The sequence below is a fragment of the Papaver somniferum genome, unplaced genomic scaffold (assembly GCF_003573695.1).
Source record: "Papaver somniferum cultivar HN1 unplaced genomic scaffold, ASM357369v1 unplaced-scaffold_137, whole genome shotgun sequence".
Lineage (NCBI taxonomy): Eukaryota > Viridiplantae > Streptophyta > Magnoliopsida > Ranunculales > Papaveraceae > Papaver > Papaver somniferum.
This window is the reverse complement of record NW_020622934.1, coordinates 12,615,447-12,632,697: the sequence shown is the minus strand read 5'-3', so window position 1 is coordinate 12,632,697 and position 17,251 is coordinate 12,615,447. Positions and strand designations below refer to the sequence as shown.

The window sequence follows — 17,251 nt, the reverse complement described above, 5'->3', positions numbered from 1 at the left end:
TCGGCACTATCTTGGTTTGACAACCTACCCCCAACTCCATTGATTCCTACAACCATCTCACTGAGAGATTCTTTAGAACGTACATGTACAACAAGGCTGTCAACGCCGGGATGGAAAAGCTATTTTCGCTAGCAATAGCTTACAATGAGACAATCAGGGAATATACCGACAGATGGCACAAGATTTGTCAAGCTATAGGGAACGTAGATCCAGTGGTTAGCATCAATTGTTACAAGTGGGGTTTAGATAGGATGAGCCCACTATTCGTCGAGATCCATGGAAGTGTGCCAAAAACCGAAGGAGATCTTCGAATCATCATCGAGAAGCATGCCCATTTGGAAGAAATTCAGCGAGAAAATCCAAGGGCTCAAACGCAAAGATCGCATCGGACCAACTCAGTGGAACAAGTCAGCGGATCCAAAAGGGGTAACTTAGCGGAACGTCCACGCGAAGATGGTAGAGGGAGAGGAGATGATCTTCGGCGTGATGATCGGAAATTCGAAGACCAAGTCTTCACAAAGTTGAATACCAACTACACTCGCATCCTACGAGAAATAAAGGATCGAGAAGGCCTGGAATGGCCTTGGTCCAAAGGTAAGCAGCCTCCGAGATCAGAAAAATCAAGGGATTACTGCGAGTACCACTGAACGGGCACTAAACCGAGAAATGCAAGAATCTCAAAATAATGATCCAGAAGTTGATTGACGTCGGTGACCTCAAGCAATACGTACAGAAAGGAGAAACCGAAGAAATGGCTAAGCGAAGCAAGAAAGTCCAATTACCCTAAGGAAACCGAAATATCAACACCATCTCATGCTCCGAAGCTACAGGACCTTCGCTGACCGCCCAAATAGGGAAAACACTAAGAAAGAAATTCGAGGAATATTGTGAGCTATACAAGATCGATGGGGTAGAAGTGGAAGAACATAAGCAATGGATGAACGCACCTATGACCGTCGATGCTGAAGATATATAGGAAGACATGGAAGATAGATCACAACGATCCCTTGGTCCCCACTCTACCAGTGGCTGGGTGCAACATCAGGAAGATCCTCATTGACGGAGGAAGTTCGGTTAATGTTCTGTTTTATGACACGTTCAAGCGGATGGAGTTGAACTACGAGCAACTCATGTCCTCTTATTACACCATCTACGGATTCAATTGGGCACCAACGAAGCCCTTAGGGGATATCGTTTGCAAGTAGATGCAGAACCAATGAAGGTTGATACTCGAATCAGCATAGTGGACGCTCCTTTCCCCTACAATGATATCATCGGTAGAAGATGGGTGAACGATCTCAAAGGAGTAGCAGCAACCTATCATCAATACCTTAGATTTCCAACACCCGAAGGGGTAATGGAAATAAAGGGAGATCAGGTTACCGCCCGAGAATGTCAAGCTTTGCACCAAATCAACAATGAACAAGAGGAACAACGGAAGTCCCGAAGAAATAAAAACAAGGCAGCTGACAAGGAAAAAGCAATTGACCTTTATCTCGAAGAAATCTCAGAAAAAAGCCTGGCAAAGGAAAGTATTGTTCTGAATACCGAAGCAGGCACATCCGCAGCTAAGGGGGATGAAGAGCCTACCAAATAGCAATTAAAGAACGTCCCTCTCCTAGGGGAGCCCAAACCTACATTCACATCTGTAGAGCCCGCGAAGGAGATCAATATAGGGACCGAAGAAAATCCGAAGATGATCAAGATAGGCACTCTGATGAACAGAGAACGGGAAATGTCTCTAATCAAGCCACTAATAGAGTACGCATACATATTTGCATGGAAACTAGGAGACATGCCGGGAATTGATCTGAAGATTATCCAGCACGAACTTCGTATAAATCCAGGAACGACCCCATTCAGACAAAAGGTACGAAAAGTGGCACCAGAACACCATCAGGCGATCGAGAAAGAGCTTCGTAAGCTTTTGGAAGCATGATTCATCAAGCAAGTAAAGTATCAAACTTGGATTTCGAACATGGTCATCGTGCCCAAGAATAACGGAGGAGTAAGGATATGCATCGACTTTACCAACCTCAATAAAGCATGTCCAAAGGACAGTTATCCACTCCCGAGCATCGACCAATTGGTAGAAGCTTTCGACGGATACGAAGAACTGTCATTTATGGATGGATACTCTGGTTAAAACCAGGTGTCTTTGGCGGAATAGGATCAACAGCACACCGCATTTTACACCCCGCATGGACTCTATTGTGCCCTTTGGGCTGAGGAACGCAGGGGCAACATACTAGAGAATGGTTGATACCATCTTCAAACCATGGATCGGGAACACTCTAGAAGTCTACGTCGACGACATGCTCGTCAAGAGTAAGCTAAGAAAGGATCACTATCAAGACTTGAGGGATATCTTCAATGCCATGAGAAATCACAGCATGAAAGTAAATCCGAAAAAATGCACGTTCGGCGTCATATCAGGGAAATTCCTAGGATATTTGGTAACAAAGAGAGGCATCGAGGTCGATCCTGCTAAGATCCAAGCCATCGCGGAAATGCCGTCTCCAAATAACCTGAAGGAGGTCCAAAATCTCAACGGGTCACCAGCGGCACTGGGGAGATTCATCGCCCGGTCATCAAACAAATGCAAGCACTTCTTCAACATCCTCAAGAAAGGAAGTAAATTCGCATGGAACGACGAATGTGAAGAAGCCTTCCAGAAGATTAAGGAGTACCTGGAAACGATCCCAATCCTCTAGAAGCCCGATCCCAATGAAGTGTTGGCCCTCTACATAGCAGCAACAGAAGATGCAGTTAGCGCAATACTGGTCAAGACCAACACGAAAGTCGAACAACCTATCTACTATGTCAGCAAGACTCTCAACCCGGCAGAAAGAAATTATACGAAGATAGAGAAACTCATACTAGCATTAGTATGGGCAACACATAAGTTGAGAACCTATTTTCTAACCCATTATGTTCGCGTCCCTTGTAAGGCACTACTGGAAGCCATTCTCAAAAACGCTGGGAAAGTGGGAAGAATAGCGAAATGGAATACTCATCTCAATCAATTCAACATTATTCACGAGATACAAACTGCATAGAAGTCCAAAGTCCTAGCAGACTTCTTAGCAGACCTACCCTTGGACAATGACGAAGAAGTAAAGGACATCTCGAAGCAGTAGAAGACCATAAAGATCCGATCAACATACTTGAGCCATCAAACCAAAGACGATGGGTAGTCTTCGTTGACGGATCAAGGAACAGAGAAGGAGCAGGCATAGGCATCGTGATCACCACCCCAGCTGGAGACAGAATTGTGCATGCACTAAGACTAGAGTTTAAGGAGCATACGAACAATATTGTGGAATACGAAGCCGTGGTGCACGCCCTCCAGTTAATAATAGAAATGGGGATAACTGATGTACTCCTAACAAGTGATTCTCAGCTGGTCATTCGACAAATAGAACTAGAATACAATGTCTACGATGATACCCTCTCCGCATACATGGATTTGGTTCATACCTTAGCCTCCCAGATACCAAGCATCAAGTTCTGACACCTGTGCAGAAAAGATCTCAGGCATGCCGACGCCTTGGCTTACATATCATCCATGCTGAAAGATGAGAGCGTTAAATCCATAAAAGTAACAAGAGTATACGAACCTTCGATCACTCTACAACAGTCCTTTGCTACGAATCGTGAAGACAATGTAGGGGACGACATTGACGACGACAACGTAGGGGAGGATATTGCTGAAGACTTCGTCGAAGATGATATCATGACGAGGGCATACGAAGATGAGGACTTCAACAACGAAGAATATTGGAGAACAGAAATTCACCTCTACTTTAAAGAAGGCACGCTACCTGCAGATTTAAAGCAAGCTAGAAAGATACAATCAAAGGCAGGGAGATACGATCTTCGTGATGGAGTCATGTACAAAAAATCCTTCCTCGAACCACTATTATGATGTTTATCAAGAGAGGAAGGGCATCGCATTTTGAAAGATATCCACAGAGGGGACGCAGGTAACCACAACGGAATGAGATCATTGGCAGATAAAACAAAAATGCAGGGGTACTATTGGTCGCAGATGATACGAGATGCCTCCAGGATGTCCAGGAGATGCGAGGAATGTCAGCGATTTTCTAAGAAGATTCATGCTCCTTCCACAAAGCTAAATTATGTAGATAGTCCTTGGCCATTCTCGAAATGGGGCATAGACATCGTTGGACCCCTGATCGAAGGGTCACGGAAAAGACGACTCTTAATCGTAGCCACATACTACTTCAGCAAATGGGTGGAGGCCAAAGCCCTAGCTAGAATCTGAGACGTGTACGTATTCACATTCATCTTTCAGAACATCATTTGCAGGTTTGGCATTCCCGCAGAAATTGTCTCTGATAACGACAAGTAATTACAAGGGAAAAACATAGATATGCTCTTTGATACTTTCAAGATCAGGAAGAACAAATCAACCCCCATTTACCCCCAGAGTAACGGCCAGGATAAAGCTACAAATAATACCCTCGGTCTTATCCTCAAGAACCAATTGGACGAACACAAAGGACGATGGTGCGAACAATTACACAACGTGTTATGGGCATACCGAACAACACGAAGGTCCACCAAGGGTGAATCACCGTTCCTCCTTACTTACGGAGCCTAAGCAGTCATCCCGACAGAAATTATCATGCCAACCACAAAAACCGAAGCATGGGAGAAGAGCCTCACGACAGACATGATGCTGGAAAGGCTCGACGATCTAAAATAAATGAGGGTGACAACATTGCAAAGGGTGGAGAACTACCAACGAAGGCTGGCCAGAGAAAACAACAAGAAAGTTAAGCTTAGAAACTTTGTAGAAGGACAGTATGTGTTGAGAACCATACCACAATACCAGCGAGAGAAAAAGTGGGGAAAGTTAGCACCAACATGGGGAGGACCGTTTGTAATACATGACATCGCCGGGAGTGGATCGTACTACCTGCGTAATCTAAAATGATAAGTCCTCAAGCACCCATGGAACTCTAAATACCTAAAGCCATACTATCCATAAAGCAGCGCAGCTCTGCATCTGCGTGAAGAGTACCAGAAGAAGAAGAAGACAACGTACCCGCTCGACGTGTTTCTATCTCTGGACGAGGAATATTAGACCTCACCATATCAATTGAATAAAATTTTTTGCGAAATAACTCTATTGGGGAAAGTAACTATATACAATCTCTCGGGACTCCCCTATCAGCGTCTATGAGTGTCCGACCATGGGGAAGGCTTCCAGTAGAAAGAGATACCCAAACGATCAGTAAGACAACGGTTCAGCGGAATGGGTGCATGTAAATATTTTTAATAAACGCATCACATATCCGGGAACGCTGCATCAATCCCCACCGTTCGGTGATCCTATGGACAAGGGTTAGCCAGTGGGATGACAGGTCCAAAGTCAATAACGAAGGTGCATACCTTCGTTACTGCCAACAAACACTTTTTATTATTTACCTACTTTTCAATATCTATTTACTCGCTACCTAAAAATCAAATAAACTAATGATGCAGGTAAAGCGGAGTTGTACATAACCAAATAAACGATGATCTATTAAATAAAAGTTGATTAAAAGTTCGGAGAAATAAGAAAGAAAAGCAAGATACAACAAAAAAATGGCCCGGAGCCATGTAATCAACAAAGATCAATTTTCTATAACATACGCAGAGATCTACTTCTCCTTGGAAGACTCCACGTGATCAGCAGGATTCTTCGGTTGAGACGAAGGAACACTTCCTCCCGAAGAAGGATCAGAGGTATAAGTCATCGGCTCGGGTACAAGGAGACGAGGATACTTCTTGGTAATATCATGGTCCTTCAGAAGGCCTTGATCAATCTTGGTCAACGTCTTGTTGATCTCCTCGGCAAGCTGACTATGAGCCTTGTGCGGAATCACAGTGGCCTTGAGCTCAGACTTCGACAATGAAGACTTCAGTTGAGATACCTCCTTAGATGCCTCCTTTGCGTCTTCGTCCCGAGATACAGCCATCTCTTCATAATACTTAGCCTGACCCTGCTGGTATACTAGGTCAAATTGAGCTTTTTCAAGCCTTTCATTTGCAAGGCTAAGATGTCCCTCGAGCTCTGAAAAATAAAATAAAAATAGGTGAGATAATCAGAGTAAAAAAAGCGCTCACGACCATACAAATATATACCTTCGATATTAGCCGAAGCTATTTCATATTCATTTATTACGACATCCCGGGCATCGTCGAGGAAATCATACTCGTCGAAAATTTTCTTATAATCCAATTGAAGATTTGTGAGAGCAAACTGACACTCATCCAACTCTACCTGCTTCATGGAATCTAAATGTCAAAGGTGGTTGACTTCTTTATTCATCTCTTCTATCCCTTTATTAAGCTTGTACATGTTAATTTCAAGATCTTTCTCGGAGTCCATTAAACGAGCAACATCAGCCCGAGAAGCAGCTAAAGCATTGCTGAGTGCATGAGCCTCAGCTCTGGCTTCGTCCCTCTTCCGAACGAACCGATGTATATAATCCTGAACCTCAGGGTCAAGAGATGAACGAGCCTGGCACAGCTCCTCTTCTAAGTTTGCTAACTTGGTTTCTAGACGAGAAATACTCTCACGAGCTTCGTCTAGACATTTTTGGGTCCTCTCTAGGGTCTCATGAATGCAATATCCGACGCATTAATGAATGCAATATCCGACGTCTTCCCGGATGCAGAAATTTTCCTATGTACATATCATATGCGTCAAAATGTGGTAAAATCTTGTCATGCCTTGTTTTAACCCACTAAGGCGGATATTAAGAAGAGAATGATTGTTCAACTAGAGGAAGACGCTCGCAAGAACAAACTATCACCCGAAGAAGAAGAAGATGAAAAAGGCAAGATCAAAGAGCGAGTGGAAAATAAACATGAGGAAAATCACAAAAAGTGGTTGGAATTTCAAAGAGATTAGGAGAAAGTTTATTGGTCTCTTACCGAGGATACTATGAAAAGAATTTGGACAAGTTTATTGTCAATTGGAACGAAGTTTATCCGACTGCCGTCTCATATTGTCGGAATCAATGGTTGGATAAGTTCAAGGAAAAATTTGTGCGTTAATGGACAAACCGGTATAGACACTACGAGAATGAAACAACTAGTATAGCGGAGTTCGCTCATGGGAGATTTAAAGATCTCATCGATTCTATCTAAGTAGACGTGGTTACGGTCACCGAGGCAATGGAGCAATACTTTAAGAGTGAACGGAAGTTTAAAAACAAAATTACCTGGAGTAGAGTGAAATTCCCGAAAAATTGGTTTGTAACATCCTTAGAGGCCCTTCTCATCTCCGCCATCAAATGTGCCATTACCACGGTGCCCCAAGAATAGTTATAGACCTCTTCCAACAGATCCAAGTATTGAAGGTGGTTTGCACTAATCCTGTTTCCACTGGCGTCAGGGAATACCGTAGTGCCCAAGATGAATAACAGGTATGCAACGGGTATATAAAGAATTTGTGCGGGGTACCATCCATCCTTCAAACTTCTTTCCTGTGAGTTTTCAAACTTCTCCTTAAGCAACTTTAGCTTGATAGTCTTTGTCCTACTATTCTTAGATACATAGAAGATTTCCACAGAAGTTTTGTAGTCCCAACCCAACAGTTTGTTAGTCAGAGCGTGCAACTTCGAGCATTCTAGGTCTGAACACTTATCTCCTTATGCAACTGATTTGCCGGTAACATTCAAGAGTAGAATATTCTGAGCATCATCAGGGATCAATATCATCTCCCCAAATGGGAAGTGCATGGTATCAGTTTCACCATGATACCTTTCGACGAAGCAATTGACTGTCACAGAATCACACTTCACATAATTTTCAACCAAACCATATAGACCAGGCTCCCTTACTAATGTTTGGACCTCTTCACATTCCGTAGACAAATCCTAATGAGACACGGCTTGGTTTAGACAAACACGCACAGCCTTCTTATGATACTACAATTAGGAGATAATACGATTAAGAGATTTTACATAAATACACAACAATACATATGCATAAGATAAAAATTCTTACATAGGTTTGATAGATAGTACGATCCCACGTGTCCTTGTAGCCAAATAGGATTTTCGGTTCCGGAGCTTCACCCCAAATTCTACCACGATCAAGGTCAGGTATCATGTCATCAGTATGAGGAAGGTGCGGACCATTAACTTTTACTTTGCCTTTGCCTTATGTCGGTTTTTTACTTGGCCCACCATCTTCCTCTAAAACTTGGCTTTGGGTTGCTAATTGACTTGGATCAACCTCATTATTTTCCTCCTCACTTTCCTCTTCATCTTGCTCATTGTGCTCAACTTTTCCAGTAGGTTCACGGATTACGAGCTTTATACGGTCCCCACCACTCTCCCATTTTTCTCCTCTTGTAGATGTCCCAAATGCTTGTTGCGACCAAGTTCTTTCCCTCGAGGAAGCAGAGACTCGATAGTACCAAGATCATTCTTCTTTCTTTTCTTAATGCCAACATCTTTCGCTTTTGTTTTATTAGATTCCTTGGCTTTAGCTCTATATCAAAAGAAACACGAAATAATTATAAGACAACTCACAACCACATTTGATGCCGGCATAAATATACTGAAAAACGACATAGAATCATCAGTACCGGCATTGATTCACGAAATATCTACAATGCCGAGACCAAAAAACGACATAGTAATTTAACAAAAACACTATGCCGGGACACAATGCCGGCATTACCGAATAATTATGGACAATGCCGGTAGTCTTAGGTAATTCCTAAGCAGTTCCTGGATACCAAAAGAGCACTGCTGACACAGAGGTAAGAATTCGAATCCATGTTATAATCAAGTACCGGCATGGCATTCAACCTAAAATCAATGTCGGTACTGATAACAAATTCCCAGGGTTTTCCTGTATATTAAAAGCGGACTGCCGGCATAATCGAATAAATTTAAAACAATGCCGTAACAGATTTTCGGCATGGTATTCAACCTAAAATCAATGCCGTGACAGAACATTCAGTTTCAAGTGATTCAGTAACTCCAAACCGGCATAGTATTCATACTAAAATCAATACCTTCACTAGGTATTTGCATTGTATTCATACTATTTGCAACGTCGTAACTTAGTACCGACATTGTATTCATACTAATTTCAATTCCGGTAGTGCCTGTAACTCAACTGTTTCAGTTAGGGTTCGCGATTCTAACCTAAACCCAATGCCTTAAATCGATTTAGCCACTCATAAAATAGTTCAGAATCACTTACCTTCTCATAGAAGTCATGTTTTCGGGAGTTTGATTATCTGAGTTCTCTTCTTCTTATTCTTCTTCTCCAAGAGAAATCCGATTTATTCTTTCTTCTTGTTTTTGTTGAGCAAGTGATTTTGATTTTGATTGCGGGGGTTTCTTTCGTGGAGGCATGATTATGGATAGATTGGGGTAATCGACGAAGATATTTTTGAATCGACGATAAAGAACAATGAAGAAGAAGATGAAAGAATTTTTTTTTTTTCAAAACCTAACCCTAACCGAGTGTGCCGGAACAGATGAAGAAATGGGGGATATGAATTTGATTATTTGATTTTAAGTTTTAGATTTAATTTAGGAGTAGGGGTATTACAGTCTTTTTATAATATTTTTAATTAACCAAAGAGTATTTTAGTATTTTCGCCTCCAAAAAACACCCTTTAATAGACACTATTGGTTGGGGGAAGTAATTTATATCCCCAATTATAGTTCAAGTATCCCCAATCGAGCGTTCTTTATAAAGGGTAATTTTTCTTTTGACTTTTTTTCGTTTTTTTTCTTTTGCTCTGTTTTTTGTAATCTTTGGTATCTCTTTGGTTTATCAATAAAATTTTATTACTGAGCAAAAGAAATTATTAGGAAAAAATGTTAAATTCATAAATTCAAAATAAAAAAATTGATCTCTTTATTAATAATCCTAGATATCGATGTCTATAATGTTACATCCTTTAAAGGAACCTCCGAAATATGAGGATGCGTTAGATGACGTACGAAGAAATACCATTTACGTCATCCCCATATTCACCTTTGAATTTCCATTGGAAAAAAATATTTGCTAAAAGATAAAATACAAAAATCTTCCAAAATCTTGTTGTTTTCTTGGCTCCAGCCATTAAAGATTTTGATTATGCTAGTTCTTTTTGAAGTGATGAAAATTAATTTAAAATTTGCTTTGATCCTCGTTGAGGGATATTCACCAGATTTCATTTTCCTTCATGTGTTTTCTTTGATTGGGATGGTATAATCTTGTTATACCCCTCTTTTTGATCTATATATAGATTCTTTCTTTGTCGGTCAAAAAAAAAAAGATCTTGCTGGAGATGCTTTAAGGGATATCCAGTGATGAGTTGAAATTCCAAAATTTATGTTAACCGACATTGACAATGCCAAACCTGATTGTTTTGTTGTTAAACTATTCAAATATCTTATTTAACCTTAGCGGTTCATTTTATTTGGGGTCATTTTCATTAACCCTATCAAAATCCTAAAATACAAATGTTAGAGCACTGCTCGGTCGAACTCGCAAGCGTTACTATCTCAAGCTTGTTGTCAAGTTTAATTACCAAAACTATAAGTCTTGATTTCTAGTCTACTTATATCTAAGTCTCGGACTAGGATATAAAGTGTAGTTGAGATCTAGACTCCACGGCGATCATCATATAAAGACGAATAACTACTCAAGGAACTGGTGTAACTTCATCGACTAAAAGGTATGTGGAGACTTGAACTTATCTATCACTCAAAAGTCTATCTACTCTATCTCCTATCTTGAGACAAAAGTCGTATTGTTATATAGACTATGATTATACACATTTGCTATTTCGAGTCGAGTTTATCTCGCTTATCTATTTCTCGAAATATGTGTTGGTAAGCTTTCGCTTTGGCCAAGTTCATCTTTACTAGTGACGAAATTCATATTAGTTTCAATTACTTCTTTGACGAAAAATAGCTTGTGAACAACAACTATATAACGTCCTCTAAGAATGTTTCAATGATTAAAATGAGAGTTTAGAATATAACCTTGAAAGGATATAAATATTGTGTGATAACTCATACGTGTATAAGTCCTTATTCCTTGAACCAAAGTATGCGTACTTTTTTGCTCAGGAAAACCGAAATTGAAGTCCGCGTACCAGTATGCGTACTGTCGGAAGTTCACATCCCGTGAATTTCTGCTGGAGTTTGTGAACTGAAAACAAACTTATTCCGGGTACTTAAGTCCGTGTACCAGTATGCATACTTAAGTGGGTTAGTTTCTAAAAACGATTATTCGTGAACTTAAACTTATATATACTAAGGAATGCATACTTGCAAACCGTGGCTATAAAGTTCATGAATTGATTCGAGTGAATCAATCCGTTTTTTCTTCAATTGTGTCTTGTATACTTCTGTGAGATCTAAGCAATTAAACAACTCCCTAACTAGTTCTCTTGAGTCATTTGAACTGGTTATGGTGAAGATGAATATGGTTGATATGAAAGTGCTCATACGGCTAACCATTTGGTTAACTACTGTCGGACCAACTAAGTGTACATGTTTAGGTACGGTTACACAAACCTAAATAAACGTGCATTTCATTTGTGTGTAACAAGCTAAGTTCTATCTAACGGTTGAAAGATATTAGCTAGAATCTAATCAGGTTTTCATCTAACTGTGAATATTGAATGCTTTGTTTCCAAGGTAACTTAGATTGCAAACCCTGATTTGAAATACTATATAAAGGAGAACTCTAACAACTGGGAAACCTAATCCCCACACCTTCTGTGTGATACTAGTTGTATTAGCTAGATTCGATTATCCTTTAACCTTAGGTTTCTATCGACACCTTGTAGGTTAACGACTTGAAGACTTCATTGGGATTGTGAAGCCAAACCCAACTATTTTCTCTGTAGTTGCGTGATCAGATCTTGTTGTTTCTATCGTATTAAGTATAATCGTAATATTGGCTTGAGATTGATTTCTCCGATTGGCAAGATATAAAAGAAGTCACAAACATCTTCGTCTCATCATTTGTGATTCTGTAATATCTTATTTCGCTAGTCGATTAAGATTATTATGAGGTGATTGATAATTCTAGGTTGTTCTTCGGGAATATAAGTCCGGGTTATCAATTGGTTCCTGTTCACTTTGATTTATCAAAATACGGAACAAAAACTTGTAGGTATTTCTGTGGGAGACAGAATTATCTATTACCGTAGACTTTTCTGTGTGATACAGATTTGTTTATTAAAGTCTTCGACTTTGGGTCGTAGCAACTCTTAGTTGTGGGTGAGATCATCTAAGAGAATCAAGTGTGTAGTATCCTGTTGGGATCATAAACGTAAAGAGCTCAACTGTACCTTGGATCAGTGTGAGATTGATTAGGGTTCAACTACAATCCATATCGAAGTTAGTTTGTAGTAGGCTAGTGTCTGTAGCGGCTTAATACAGTGTGTTTTTAATATGGACTAGGTCCCGCGGTTTTTCTGCATTTGCGGTTTCCTCGTTAACAAAACTTCTGGTGTCTGTGTTATTTCTTTTCCGCATCATATTTGGTTATATAATTGAAATATCACAGGTTGTGCGTTGAATCGATCAATTGGGAAATACAACCCTTGCTTGTTTATGGCTGTTACAAAATTCCCGTTACAAATGGCTGATACGAAAATTCGTAACAGGGTGTGGCCGTTACTAAATTTTTCAAAATTTTATAACGGAGGCCAGCCGTTACGAAATTTTTCATAGGCGTGCCGGCCACACGCTTGGTCATACCTGGGTCGTAACACTTGTAATTTGTGCGTGTGTCATTCACACGCGTTCTACTGTGTTTCCACCCAAGATGAGTAACACTAGAGTATATTTCCACCTATGTGTATGCCATTCACATGGGTGATTCTTTTCATCCCATGCCTTAGTGAGAACCGACAGATCGATTTTTCACTTCCCATTTCTCTTTTCACCTTTTCTGCTCCTGCCTCTAAACCCTAGTGAAACTTCATCTTCAATAATCGACAGCCAAGAAACATCACAGAAAGCTCTCTATCATCTTCAATCATCGACTTTTCTTCGTGTTTTTCATTTCTTTCTCTCTCTTTTATCATCAGTTTTATATTTTAGGGTTTTCATCGTCTGTTAATTTGGTTTAGGATTTTGATTTCATAGATCTATACAAGTCTTTCATCATCTGTAGGGTTTTAATTTTTTCTATTTGCCATGTATGCTGATTTGAAGATGATTTGGTATCATTGAAGGAAGAGGAAGATAACTCATTGACCCAATTAGGTTTTTTACACCATACAAATCGAGACAAAAAGGCTTCAATAAAAATCATGGATCGTCAAAATGGGTAAGTTCTTCAAACCCAAACATCATTTTTCAATTTATTTCACATCTATGTTTTCAAATTTTGGTTTAATCGCAATATTGAAATTTAGGGTTTTTGTAAAACTGATTTCAGGGTTTTGAGAATTAGGGATTTGGTTTAAAACATCAAATATATTGGAATTAAACCAACAGAATTAGGTGCGGTTAGTTTAATTTTAGTTTATGTCTGTTTTATTTTCCTGGGTTTTAGTTGTAAAGTGAAAATTTGGTTTTTCTGTTGATTGTAGGAGCTGTAGCAGCTTCAGGGGGAGGTGGTTCTGTAGGGGGTTGAGTAGATTCTGTAGCAGAGTCTATGAAGATGAATCTGACGAATTAAAATCAGAAAAGTGAAAGATTAAGAAGATGAGATTAGTGGAGAGGTTTGTTTTTTGAAACCTTTAAGAGTAATATTTCATTATTTTTTTGAAGTCATCTAAAATTATTACATTTGTTCTAACTTAGGTTGTTTGATTTTACAAGAAGAAGATGAACATGAGCATAAGGAAAAGCAGCTTTAGTCCCCTTTTCATCCATGGTCTTGATTAAGATGCGTGAGATTTCTGAGGGGTACCTTGGTTCTACAGTTAAGAACGATGTTGTTACAGTCCCTGCCTACTTCAATGATTCTCAGCGTCAAGCTACAAAGGATGCTGGAGTCATTGCTGGTCTTAATGTTATGCGTATCATCAATTAGCGTATTGTTGCTGCCACTGCCTATGGTCTTGACAAAAAGGCCACCAGTGTTGGAGAAAGGAATGCTTTTATCTTCGATCTAGGAGGTGGTACCTTTGATGTCACATATGTGTAAGTATATTTTTCGGTGCTTTCTGCTCTTAGTCATTATAATGCTGGAGTGACCAAGATGTGTATGTCACCGTAAATGGAGCCTCCAAAACCGAAGACTAAGCAAGGTACAGTTTTGAACTACTGCAATGTACAATTTTATTTATTCCAACGTCTGTGTTAAATGACTTTCAGGATATTGGTGCAATACTAGTTATCTTCCAATGGGGTTTTGATGAATCAGAACTTGCCTGTTGTTAGATGGGTTGGTGGAGTAGAACTAGAGCTCATTGCAATAGCTACAGGTTATTATGAACTCATCTCTTATTAAAGATTTGTAAGTGATTGTATCCTTCTCACTTACTGATATATGGCATGTTGTCTTTGTCTCTGTAGGTGGAAGGATTATGCCAAGGTTCCATGAAATGAAAAATTGGGAAAGGTACTCATTTTAGTACTACTCTAGTTTGTTCAATGAAACAATACTTAGTTTTTACTGCTTAGATTTTTATTTGACTTTAACGAATTTAGGATGGGTTAGTTAGAGAGAAATCATTTGGTACAACTAAAGATCGAATGCGCTACATTGAGCAGTGTGTGAATTCGAGGGCGGTCACTATCTTCACTTGTGGTGGTAGGTTTTTGTGCTTCTTTTTTCTTTCGGTTTAAAAATCTTGCTTTTTAAGTGGTATTTAACTGTTTTTGATGAATCTAATTCGCAACAACTCAATTGTATACGGTGGTCCTTCCAATATCTCCTGGTTCATATTCTCTTCCTTGCAGAAGTTTGTATTAGTTAGTGTAATTGCTATCATGGATTCTCTGAGATTTAGAAAATCTAATTCAATGCTTCTTTAGCACTGATAATTGGTTCACACCCTGAAACATGTCTTGCTATTTTTGGAGCATCAATGGCTGGCTCTTGTATTGGTTTCCTTGTGCACAACAGGTATAGGGAATCCATATTTATGGGTGATACAGGGTCCCTGGCCCTAGGTGGGGCATTAGCTGCAATGGAAGCTTGTACAAAAATGTCCTTTCCCTTGTTCATTTCACCTGGAGTCTTCGTCATTGAAGCTTCGTCCCTGAATATAAGACTTGTCAAATCAACCATTGTGCATTTCCAGGTAAAAATATCGTTTTTTACCTTCCATTTTGTCCCTGTATACATCGTTTTACTAAATTCTTCTGACCTGATCAATACATACACTATGCATTGTTGCTGTTAAGTAGCTCTTTATGCATCTGTCCATGTTAGGCTTTTGATGTAGAATTGATGCAAGTTAATGGCTACTTTAGAATTTTTAATTATTTTTTGTAGCTGTCCACCTATTGTTGCATCTGTCCTTGACCAGTGCAAAAACTAGTACTTGAAACTAAGATTTTAAAATTTAAATTATTTACGACATATGAGAAGCCTATACGGTACACTAAAATCAAGGACATCATAACCAGCTAGGGTTTTTTGTTACCGTTCAGTGAACTTGTTCATATTTGCTGTAATTCTGAACAATAGGTATTAGAAACCGCAAGAAAGTCTATGATGAACATACTCATTCATCGAAGCATGTAGCTTTTTTTTTTTTTTTGGTTTCCTGGTTGAAGTCTAGGTATTGATAGAAAATATGTGCTTTATATGATGATTTCAGACATAGTGGTCAATCTCAACCTATTGAACTCTATAATCTCAACAGTCTTTGCTTTTTAATTCGTTTCTCCTGCGACGCTTTTCTTCTTTGCTTAGAGACCTAACATATGTTATGTTTTATGTCATGAAGACTCCCCTGATGAAGCTCTTCGGATGTATGATGATGCTTTCCCCATCCTTGAAGAACATGAAAAGGAGCAAATCGCATTTGATCTATATCGTGTTGCTGCCAATGTTTATATACAGCTTAAAAAGTAAGAAATGTGGTGTTTCTGTTATCTCTTTCGTATTGTCATGTATGTGACTGTTATATGCTATCTCTAACCAACTGAATTTGGTTTATTCTGTTGCATTTGCCGAATTTTCTTGTTTAACAACGTCTCTGCTAAAATCGTTGTTAGTTGTGTTTTGTGTCTGCAGATTAGGTACTGCGTAGCTGCTTCTTTCTTGGAAGAAAGAGCTCCTGCAAGAGAAGAGTCCATGGATTGAAGATGCGTAGCTGCTGTCTCTTTGGATTCCATTCTCTTCACTGATTCTGCTTCAAATGCAGCAGTCTGCGGCATGAGAAGCCTGCTATGTGAGTCATGTTTCTGTGCATGTTAGTCTGTTACATGAGAAAACTTAGAAATAGGTTAGGAACCTAGGAAGTTTTTTAAGTTTCTGTGAACTGCATTTTGGAACTTAGTGAGTTTCTATGTATTCCCCTTAGAAATTTGATTCTAAACAAAAAAATTTGGTACTTAGAAAAATTTCAGTTCTTTTTTAATATGAACCTAATATGAGTTGATTGAAGATATTATTATTGAATGTGAATGATGAATGGATTGAAAGGTGTATCGAGGATGTTTGGGATTCCGGCTGAAAATGAACCACATGTTAATATTGACCAGGTCAAATTGGTCAGTATTGACTGATTTTGATCAGGTCAATGTTGACTAGCAGTAATTTTTTTGCAGTTACAAAAAAGTTCGAATGGCTTTAAGCTGTTACAATCCGCCACGTAGTAACGGCTCTAAGCTGTTACAATCTGCCACGGAGTAGCGGCTTAAAGACGTTCTACAACGTTGTTACAAAAATAATCGTACCGGCTTTAAGCTGTTACCGCGTGGGAAAATAGTAACGGCTTACACCTGTTACGAAGACCGTTACAACCAAAATTCGTAATGGCCCCGTTGCCGTTACAAAAAAATGTAACACCCACTTTTGCAACAAAGCCGTTACAACCTGTTTTAGTTACGGCTGAATTCTGTTACGGATCCCAGAATTTGGTGTAGTATCAGGTTTTCATCTAACGGTGAATATTGAATGCTTTGTTACCAAGGTAACTTAGATTGCAAACCCTGATTTGAAAGACTATATAAATGAGAACTCTAGCAACTGGGAAATCTAATCCCCACACCTTCTGTGTGATACTAGTTGTATTATCTAGATTTGATTCTCCTTTAACCTTAGGTTTCTATCGAGACCTTGTAGGTTA

The 17,251-nt window shown here is 39.4% G+C and overlaps 1 protein-coding gene across 3 annotated transcripts; it reads left to right on the top strand.

Moving 5' to 3' along the window:
* The first annotated feature begins 12,959 nt into the window (after nucleotides 1-12,959).
* On the top strand, nucleotides 12,960-16,473 carry LOC113334367 (phospho-N-acetylmuramoyl-pentapeptide-transferase homolog). Of its 3 annotated transcripts, XR_003352729.1 has the most exons (8): nucleotides 12,960-13,326; nucleotides 13,592-13,723; nucleotides 13,806-14,147; nucleotides 14,322-14,431; nucleotides 14,523-14,760; nucleotides 15,076-15,253; nucleotides 15,905-16,028; nucleotides 16,195-16,473. XR_003352729.1 is itself a non-coding variant. In XM_026580640.1 (3 exons), exons 1-3 carry the CDS (start codon nucleotides 15,038-15,040, stop codon nucleotides 16,197-16,199), a joined length of 345 nt encoding a protein of 114 aa, XP_026436425.1. In that variant the 5' UTR covers nucleotides 14,779-15,037; the 3' UTR covers nucleotides 16,200-16,473. The 3 variants fall into 3 exon arrangements, 2 of the variants coding, with proteins under 2 accessions (XP_026436425.1, XP_026436424.1); XM_026580640.1 differs by lacking the exons at nucleotides 12,960-13,326; nucleotides 13,592-13,723; nucleotides 13,806-14,147; nucleotides 14,322-14,431; nucleotides 14,523-14,760 and having other exon boundaries at nucleotides 14,779-15,253; XM_026580639.1 differs by lacking the exons at nucleotides 12,960-13,326; nucleotides 13,592-13,723; nucleotides 13,806-14,147; nucleotides 14,322-14,431; nucleotides 14,523-14,760 and having other exon boundaries at nucleotides 14,779-15,253; nucleotides 16,176-16,473.
* Nucleotides 16,474-17,251: the final 778 nt, after the last annotated feature.